Raw genomic sequence first — 10,388 nt, 5'->3', positions numbered from 1 at the left:
GTAATTCTTTCATTGATTCGTGTCCAATACTCTCATATGAAAGAGTTATAATTTCTGGAGTTCTAAATTTTATTTTTATTTTTTTGGTGTATGATTTTAGAATATACACTTTAAAAGAAGTATGTTTCTTCCCATATTTACCAAAATACCCAGGATTCACCTTGAAAAACCGAACCTCGCTTCTTGTCCCTTCTTGTTTCCACTCTCTTCATTTCTCTTCGAATTTGAGGCTGCAACTGGGAAAATATGAACCCACTGACCCTCAAAAAGCAGAAAAAAAATAATTGCATGCCCCACACCCCGCCCCAGATACTCTTTGCAGCGACATGTGCTGATAGAAGTCTATGGACCCTTATTGCAAGTTGGAAGTCAGACGTTTGTCTGTGTTCTGTTTGTAGAATGAAATGATAACAGGTTCCTTTTACAGAAAGGAATGTGAATAGGACTATTAAAGAAGATAGTAAGTGAAGGAAAAGAAGCAAGAGAAAAACAATAGAAAAAAATAGAAAAACAACTTCGAAAACGTTTTCCTAGTAGTTTGCCACATTGACGCCCTAAGTCTCCACAAGTATTTGATCAGAAGTGTGTGTAAACCAGGAGATTCCCGTGCAGCCTCTGACAAGCAGGAACGAAGAGGTTTTTTTCCTTTGAGTTTTTCCATCTTAAGCAAGCGCTCCTTCAAAAATAGTCTAGAAGCAGAAAGATGCTGCTTGAATGCTTGGGACAGAGAGGCATGGGAGGTCACAGAGAAGCTACTAACTCTCAGCCCCACCCACCTTTTGTTCCTTCCCCCCGGCGCCCAGCCTCACCCACTTCAAACTCCAGCCTTGTTTTGTACAGTCGCTTACACAATTTTTGGCCTTATCCTTGCAGCGTCTAGCACCTGGAGACCCAGTAACCCCTCAATCTTGCAACTCTTCGGGGATTCCCGCGGGGAAACCCCGCATGCTCAGCGATGGGGGAAGTCTTCATTCTTTCCGAGGTACAGCTCAGCGTTGGGTAGCCCCTGCTTCAGCGCCCACCCACGAGGGGCTCTCGGGTTGGAGCTGCACTCTGACACTGAACCTGAACACTCCCAAGTCGCACATCCTCAACCTTCAATCTCCAGAGTGCCCACAGAGGTTAGAAACACTCCTCCTTGAAGGACTCGCTTCCCACCTGTCTTTTCTTTGTAGCTGAGGGTAGATACTGCGCCGTGAGAGATAAAGGATGGAGCTCGGTGGCTAGTGGCCATGGAGATCACCTTCCCAGAGTAGCTTTTTGTCACTGAGTTTTGGAGATTTCTTGGCTGCCTTCCGCTAATGCACGCTTGAGTAATCTGAGCTGTGGCGGCGCCCAAGCTCTCAGGATAAGGGATAAAGGCTGTGTGCGTGCATGCGTGTGTGTGTGTGTGTGTGTGTGTGTGTGTGTGTGTGTGTGTAGGGGGAGAGGGCGGGGATAGAAACGTCAACCCCCACCCAGCCTCTTTTTATTTTTCCCTTCCCTGCAAAAGGCGCACAAGTCTTCCACCCCCCCCACGCCGCTCCTGCGCCCTCCCCACCGCCTCCCGCACCCCGCCTCCAGCCCTCCCCGCCCCCAAGCCTCTCACCCGCGGCTGGCCGCGCGAGGCCCCCTCCAGAAGGTGAGGGGAATGGATTGGACTCCGCCAGGGAACGCGGGTGTCTCGAAGTGGTGCTAATGGGAAGAGATTTCTGCTCTCCAAAGAGGATGCGCTGCCACAAAGAGCGGCTCGCGCGCTGGCCTGGGCTCTAGCCCGGGAGAGATCCCGGGAGAACTCCAAGCTCCAGCGTTCAGCGAAGATCCGGGCACCATGCCTGTTCGCAGGGGGCATGTGGCACCGCAAAACACGTTCCTGGGGACCATCATACGGAAATTTGAAGGGCAAAGTAAGTTCATTTGTTTTCTTATCTCGCGTTCGCTTTCGGCTTTGGTATTGCACTTGGCGTCCGTAGCTTCCAAGCTGGGAGATTGGCAACTCCAGGTTGTCAAGTTCAGAGGCTGTGAAACCCAGCCAGGCGGTTCGAATGGCAGCGATAGTGTTCTCTTTCTAGCATTAATTTTGATTTACATTTTAGATTATGGACTCCATTATACAAGGCAATTTGATCCTCCTCCCCTACTGCTCCATTATCTGCCTTGCTACTTAATGTCCCACTATTCTACTACCTTAAAGGGAACGTGCTGGTAAAACATGGGTTCATATTTTAAGGCTCTTCTGTGGTAGACTTTTAAAAGTCAGGTGCAGAGCAGAGCATAGTCTCCGAACAGAAACATGTAAATTGTAGTACCGATGTAAATGGATATGCAAACTGTGTTCTATCTTGGTAAACTGCAGGGCTGTAGAATGACGAGGATGTTTTCTTGGTGTTAGTTAGCTCTTAAAGCTGAACTTTGTACAGAAGCAGTGTAAATGTACGCCAAAGAGGATAATTTGGGAAAGCAGTGGATGGTTTCTGGTGCAAGCAGCGCACTATTCCAAAATAATATTTCTGTCTCTCTGCTAACTCCCTAAATGTTTCATCTGGAATTTAAAAATCGATGTGTAGTAAGTAGATCCCACAGAGGCTGAATGTAGAGAAATTTCATATGCTCTTGTGGACAAACGACAAGAATTAATTATTTTAAATAAATCTAGCAATTTAAAGTCCTATGCTTGTCCACATTAACTCTTTATGCTGTACACTTTACAAGTTTCCCAGCACTGCATTTAGTGATGCAAAGATCTGGTATCCTGTGTACAAAATTAACTTGTCTTTCCTCCTTCATTTTCTTTCTGAAAGTAGTAAATATAGTTTGTTGTTAAAAGTTAATGTTGCTTGTATTAAAATATCTATTATATAAAAATTCTAGTTTCTTCCAAAGGAAAAGTTAAAAAGGTGTGTTAGTATGATACCAATTGCGTATGAGTGTAAAATTTTTATCTTTTGGAACTTGCAGTATGAATGTGTGAAACTTTACACTATCGATTATCAATGTGTGGTTTCATTGCTAAAAATAGTTGTATTAGAAAGCACATTTGCAGAAGGCCTTCTTTACAGAAATCTAGAAGAGTCAAATCTAATAATTATAGCTACTCAGAAAAAGTTGAAGTGAGAAAACTGACAGTTACAGGACGTTTTACTTCTCTGGCTTAGAAAAATTTTATCTTACAAGTAAATGGCATTCTGGAAACATCCATGGGCAAGCTGCTTGTCTGCTGGTCCATTAGAAACCCTGGGAACCACAGAACTTGAGAACTCAACTACTTGAGAAATTCTGTTCTTGTAATTAAAAGAGTAATTTCTTAATTTTTTCTATTTAAATTACTTAGGGCCACTAATATCACATTTTAAGTATTTAAGTGTGTGTGTGTGTGTGTGTGTGTGTGTGTGTGTGTGATTTATTTTTCTTGGAAAAGTCGGAGTAATAAACATTTTAGGGAAGCACCTGCATTTCAGACCTCTTATTATGCAACAAATTGCTTTAGTGTTTATGAGAATCTTGTGGGAGATTTTAAAAGATGTCTTACCATCTTTTGTTGCAGATAAAAAATTTATCATTGCAAATGCCAGGGTGCAAAACTGTGCCATCATCTACTGCAATGATGGGTTCTGTGAGATGACTGGTTTTTCCAGGCCGGATGTCATGCAGAAGCCGTGCACCTGCGACTTTCTCCATGGGCCTGAGACCAAGAGACATGATATTGCCCAAATTGCCCAGGCACTGCTGGGGTCAGAGGAGAGGAAAGTGGAGGTCACCTACTATCATAAAAATGGTAAAGTTTATCTATTTAGGATTCCTTGTATTTGATTCTCTTTAAAATAAATTTTTATTACTGAAAGTTAATATGCAGAGAAACCCTAAATACTAAATTGTAGACTAAATCTTTGCCTAGAGTCTTAGTATCCAGGAGGTATGAATGTTCTTGTTAGTGGACAAGCAGAAAAATGTTCTTTGCATAAGGGTACCTTGTTTGAACTCTTCAGAGGTGCAGTAACTTAATGTCACTGAGGAGAAAAATGCCATAGTCAGCCCTGCACATTGCTTTTCAAAGGAATGGCATAAAGATCAGTAATCCATTGCTTTCTTTGCTCTATGAGAAGTGGAAGAGAAACTCACCTTCATTGCCTGTATTTGAGCATATGTCATAAATATATTCTTGAAAACCATGTAATATGAACTTAAAATTATCAAAGTTCTAAGTGTCTCTTGGCTCTTTAAGTGTTGGTGGACCATACCTTTTGTTTCTTTTACTTGTTTTTATATAAGAGTGAGCATAGCATACTTTTATGATTTGTCCCACTAAACTTGCATACATGCCTGTGTTACAAAATAAATAACACAGGGGAAGTTATTTGTTATAATATAAGAAAAACAGAAAAGAAGGTACAATTCTGTGGCAATATTAATACTCACTTTCACAAATACAACTAAGCTATCATTTCAAAGGTAAGGTCATATGTCAAACTTCAAGGACACACCTCCTTTTAGGTTTGTCCTGGGAGCAACAGCATGAATGCATTAAGTACACGGTAATGCATATTTGTATGAGCATTTGAAGATATATGAATTATTGTACATGGATACTTATATTCCTTTAAGCAATATATTTTTCTCAAATGTGCACACTTAAGTATTTTTCAATTAAAAAAATACTTTTAGAAAATATGCACATTGTATGTAATTTTGTCAATGTTGCATCATCTACTTCTCACTGTTCTATGTATGGAAATTAATGAGGCAGAGGACTATCTTCTCAGATCTTTAGAAGCCTATTAATTGGTGAATGTATGCTATGCTACAGTCTATACCAAATTATGACTCATCATTGGATAAGCCGCAAAGAATAAATAACAAAGGAAAGGTTCAATTTTCCTCTAATTTCCTTATAATTTCATGTTTCATGATTGAGATGTACAATTATTAATTACTGGAATTCTTCCTTCCACAAACTTGAATGGGTATGTGCAACAAAGTATTGCTGGAAAAACAGGTTTGGATAGCTTTGTATTACTCCGAGTGAAAGCTTTATATAATTATCAAACAACACAGAGATTATTTCTTAAATTCTTTCCACTTTACCCTTTTCAATCAGTAGCACTGCACATTATAAATAGCCTAATTACTTTATTCTCTTACTTTTATTGGACAGAGGCTCTCACAATCTAAGTGTAGCTTAGCTCTTTTGTTTATTTTATGTCAAGAAACTAAACTTTGGAAATAATTTGAATATCTGGTATTTCTCCATATGAATATGGTAATGTTGACTTGGTCTATGTTATGATTCATCAGTGCATGGTGGTCCATCACTGATCATTATGTTTTCAAGATTTTTTTTTGATATACAGAATTTAAGTATAACATGAATCTGAACTGACTAAATTGCTTAGCTACTAAATATAATCTTTAGACTGTTTTAAAATGGGAGTTGTTATTAGGGTGTAACTAAAATGTGGAAGTTTTTAATTCTAGTTAGTTCATATTATATAAGTACACAGTGATCTCAGAACAAAGGTAATTTCATATGGAATCACAGACCTGTTGATAATCACTACTTCTGTAGTGGAGATGTTAGTGCATTGACTATTGCAAATCTAGTCTGAGTGGTTTGCTTGGCTACATGAATTTAAACACTCCTGTTTTCACACAAAGGGTATTTATTTGAAAGCCTGTGGAGCTATAGAGATGTCAATTTTTGGTGACAGTTTTGTCTCTGTTGGTGCATTTTTCAGACATGACTCATTCTTCAAGGACTCGGGTATCTTAAGTGTTAACAAGAAATTGCTATTTAGCTTTAGTTGAGATAGAAAACGAATAGATGAATCAACTCTCCTCTGTTTTTCAAAGAAAAATGGTTTACTCAAATCCTCTTGGAGGATGTCAAGATACAATCATACTTACTTGCTTTGAATTCCTAAACTAAGTGTTTTGATACTAGTCTGGGTACAATGAATAGAATCTTCATAGCATGCTGGTTTTATTCACAGTATAATTATAAAATCAGTGAATACTTATGAGATTAAAATGCTCTAATAGTCTCACCTCTTATTGACCTGCCAGACACTTGCTTTTATAAAAGCAGGCAGAAAAAAAAAATCCAGCAACATTTTCATTAGTTTGTTTCTTAAAGTTTCCTTAATTATTTTTTATTGAGGTCATTTATTTTGATAGTTTGGTTGCTTAACTCTTAACTCTATTTAATAAATGGTTTCTTTACTTATTCTTAATTCAGCAGTTCGCTGGAATATAAAATGTCATGTAATGAACACAATGAGAAACTTAGCAGAAAAATGATATATTATGTTTCTGTGTTTTCCATTCATTCATGATGGAGTAATAAAAATAGGAGCAAGGCATCATTTCTAGAAGCTTATATTTGGAAGTGGTGCACAGAGTTCCTGAACAGTGAAAGCCAGAGAGGTATGCAGTGAATGGCTGTGGATGCATCATGGGCTGCATAGTCCACTGAGAAGCAATACTTCCTATCTCCCTCCATTATGTGACTGTTCTAGGTATAATAGAGTTCGCTATTTACCAGAGTATCAATTCTTAAAAACTCACTTATTTGAAGTAGGACTATTTGACAGCCCTTCCTTTGAGAATTCTATTTTACAGTTTAAGTCATTATTACATAAATCATTCTTGGCAGCTGTGAATATTGCTTCAGGTGATAAAGCTGTAAATCTTTTGACATGAAATCCTAATTATAAAAAACTATAATTACACTGAGGCTCATATAAGTGTGGGTATGTATTTTAATAGTGTGATGCATTCATGTAAAAAAAACTTTTAGAGGATTAGTGTTTGAGAAGTAGTGAACATTTTAGTTATTTTCTAGTTCCTAGTTTGTAGGTGATATAAATGGGAGGAGGCATAAAACAACAGATTAGTTTGCTCTACTTTATTTTATTATTTATCTGTTTGGGGTACCTCATGTAACAGAAATAACCTGATTATGAATTAAACCCATTCAGCTATATCTATGTATGTAGTGTTAAGTTATCAAGCAGATTTAAACATTGGAAAACCAAAGGACATTTCTTCTGGACAAATAACATCTTCATTCAGAAAGAGTAGGACCTAACATGGGAGTATCAGAAATCAAGGCAGTCCTGGAGCTTGGGCTTTATACTTTCAGGCAGAGTGTAGCTGTGCTTGTATTTATCAAATAGGCAGTATATAGTACCACTTCCTTGACTTTGCGCTGCTTTTCAATGACTGGAAGATGGAAAGTAGCTGAGGACAGTCTTCTGATCCAGAGGCAATGTTGGAGTGCACTGAACTTGTCTCTGAAAATTATGCAGAAAGATCTTTTTAAAAATCATGCTGGTTTGTGAGTGAGGGTAAAGATATACCATGCATGTCACCTCTGTCTTAGGTAATACATTAATCATTAGACGCACAGTACATGGACATCTGTACAATAGAGTAACTAATATTAATTTGCAACTTCTAAAGCGTACTTGTTTCCATGAAGTTGTTTGTAAACAAAATAAAAACATATTTAGAGATAATTGACTTAGGGTCAATTATCACTCTCTATTCTCCAACTTTAAAACAACACTGTTAATATATATTATCATAATTAGTCACTAATTAGTACATAACAATGACATCTTAATTAAGCAATGCAATTTAGTGAAAAAATTAGTTCTATGACCATATCTATTATAATAGATTTACATAAGCTTTATTGTACATAATATGTTCAGCTCTCTTAATTTTTGGATTGTGTAGTAAAGATACAGGTGGTAGTTTTAAAGATGAAAATAGAATTGTGTGTGTGTGTGTGTGTGTGTAATTCAAGCAATAGGAAAGATTTCCAAAGAGTACTTGCCTAAGATTTGTTTTAGTGTCACTTTACCTCTCTTTTCTATACTTTTCCATGTTTTATTCAATAGGATATTGAGACATTGGTGATCCTAAAATTCATTTTCTTTCACAGATCTAAATTTCATAATAACTCATGAATTCTGGTTGTTATACTTGGTCAATTGTAACCATTCTCAAGAAATTCCCCACCTCCACAATGTGAAAACTTTCATTATTGTCCCAAGAGAAATCAGAGCATGCATTGACCCTGAGCTCTTATAAAACAGGCTTCTCTCTATACCTGCAACCACTGTGGGACTAACAAGGTGCGATGTTTTCTGCTGGCTTAAGGATCACTGCTTGGTTATTTTATGCCTAAAAGATTTGAGAACAGTGTCATTTAAAAGATACAGGCATAGAATAAGTTTAGTAGGAGCAACTTGCTGCTTCTGGATTCCAAGAGTTTTGTCTGCTTTGTTGTTTGTTTGGTTGTTTGCTCTATATAGACTTCCAACTAGATCCTTGGGTAGGTTAGCTGCAGAGATGTAGCAGATGGCGTGTGGAGTGTTGAGGTAGAACCATTCATCTGAAGCTGAGGTGTCATTTTCATCTTTTGCTTTTCTATCGCTCCTCTTTGTTAGTCAACAAATATCTGCCCTGCTTCTCTGTCTACTGCCAAATATCCTGATTAGTGCCTAAATGACACCTTTTCGGAAGTATGGAAGTATTGGTTGGTTCTCGCTCTGCAACTCGTTCTTCACATTGTCATCAAGGGCTGCTGCTGAAGCATGAGTCATATCTCTTACACAGATAATTTACTGAAGTCATGAATCACTGTGCATGAATTCTATGCGTTAAATAAAGGATGCAACAATACCATAAAGCATATATCTTACTATCCTCATTTTATAAAAAGGGCACTGGAATGAAGAGCGATGGAGTCACTTTGTCGAAACACTTACGGCTTATAGTGGATGGAGCCCAATGTTTTAGCAACTTTCTTCACTTTTGCTTAATGTACCTATGTCACACCATGAACCACAAGCCTATTTTGACCCATGAAAACTCTCAGGATAAAGTTCTAGACTCTCTTGCAGCATTCTTGGTTACACTCAAAATCAAAATTACTGTATTTTCAAGTAGGGCATGCTTAGAAAAACCAAAGTAAATTGTCAGCTTTAGCATCACTGTGAGCTTGACCAACTTTACCTTCTTGGTGCCTTAATTTCCTTTTCCCATACACATTAGAGAACAATATCTCTTTTAAAAGATGAATTAAATGTCCTACACACAATAATGGTCATAAAGTTATTTATGACGTGGTTTCTTTTTAATAATGTGTTCAGTAAAGAACAACTGAGCATATTGCCAAATTTGTTTCTTTTACAAATTTTGTTTCAATCACGGTTGGTGTTTGCAAATCTTTTCAAAAAATGTACTTTTATGCACCTAAGGCTATGTTCACCTGCCAGAAAAATTATTTTATTTATAATAAATAAGCCAAAGTCTCTCTAAATGGATGATATTTCCTTCCACTTCTTGATATACAGAAACTCATTATCCTCCTGAAGAACATTTGAAAGGTATTTTTGTGACGTCATTGCTGATATCTGCTCCTCTTAATCACATCCACTTTGCTCTTGCTGCCAGTGTAGACTCTAGAGTAGACTATATAATGTTACTCTTTATGGTAGTCAAATTTATTTACATTTTGAACACAATCAGAGAAAATACTGAGAGACCTGTGGACCTAGAAATTATGGAAGAATGTCTGGTAACAAGTGAATGCTTAATATATATTGCTTTAAAGAATGCATACAGAATGACCAACAGTCATAGTATGGAGTTGTAAAATCAAGAAACAGATCTTGGCAAATTGAATTGCAAGCAAAGCATGCTATTCTGAAAATCATCTCTAAAATAATCTTCAGAGCAATTTTCACTCTAATTTTAATGATCATAAGTCTTTACTTAATATTATAAGATATTAAATCATCTTTATAATCTTGAACTTTATAAATATAAAATATTCAAAGTAAAGAAGGTATTTATCAGAAATTATTCACCAGTTACTATGAGAGCCACTCACTTCCCATCCACCGATTATTGGAAGTCACCAGTCATCTCTAATAGCCAAGCTCAAAGATCTCTCTGCAATTCTCTATTTCCTTGACATATGGTGTAGTAACTCTACTGACTGTCTGAGTTATTCAGCATCCAAATTTTATATACAGTGTAACATCTTGCTCAATATTTTCTTTTTTCATGTTCTTTTACAGCAAAGATTTCGCTTTGTACCTCAGGAAGGCCTGGAAATTTCTATGTCTTTAGGCTGGCCTCAAGTTGTGACCCTTCTGCTTCAACCTCTTGAGTGTTGGGATGATGGGGGTGTACCACTACACCCTCTCTAATCAGTATTTTCTTTATAAATATTTTTTATATTTTTTTTTATTTTATGTGTATGAGTGTTTTGTCTCATGTTTGTAAGTGTACCCATGCATACATATTCAGAGTTTTCTTGATATTACATACTCAGTTATGATATTTTGATTCCAAGGTTATGCAATAATGAAAGTACAAAATCCAAAATTAGTTAT

The 10,388-nt window shown here is 37.1% G+C and overlaps 1 protein-coding gene across 1 annotated transcript in view; it reads left to right on the top strand.

The window, feature by feature from the left end:
- The first annotated feature begins 1,805 nt into the window (after nt 1-1,805).
- The window catches only part of Kcnh7 (potassium voltage-gated channel subfamily H member 7), a 570,771-nt gene continuing 562,188 nt past the window's right edge, over nt 1,806-10,388 (top strand). The window contains exons 1-2 of the mRNA XM_008845762.1: nt 1,806-1,886; nt 3,524-3,754. Of these exons, the coding sequence (XP_008843984.1) occupies nt 1,811-1,886; nt 3,524-3,754 (307 nt within the window). The 5' untranslated portion in view covers nt 1,806-1,810. The remainder of the gene's footprint in view (nt 1,887-3,523; nt 3,755-10,388) is intronic.

Source organism: Nannospalax galili, unplaced genomic scaffold (assembly GCF_000622305.1).
Source record: "Nannospalax galili isolate Female #2095 unplaced genomic scaffold, S.galili_v1.0 scaffold540, whole genome shotgun sequence".
Taxonomy (NCBI): Eukaryota; Metazoa; Chordata; class Mammalia; order Rodentia; family Spalacidae; genus Nannospalax; species Nannospalax galili.
This window is presented reverse-complemented; position numbering and strand designations above follow the sequence as displayed.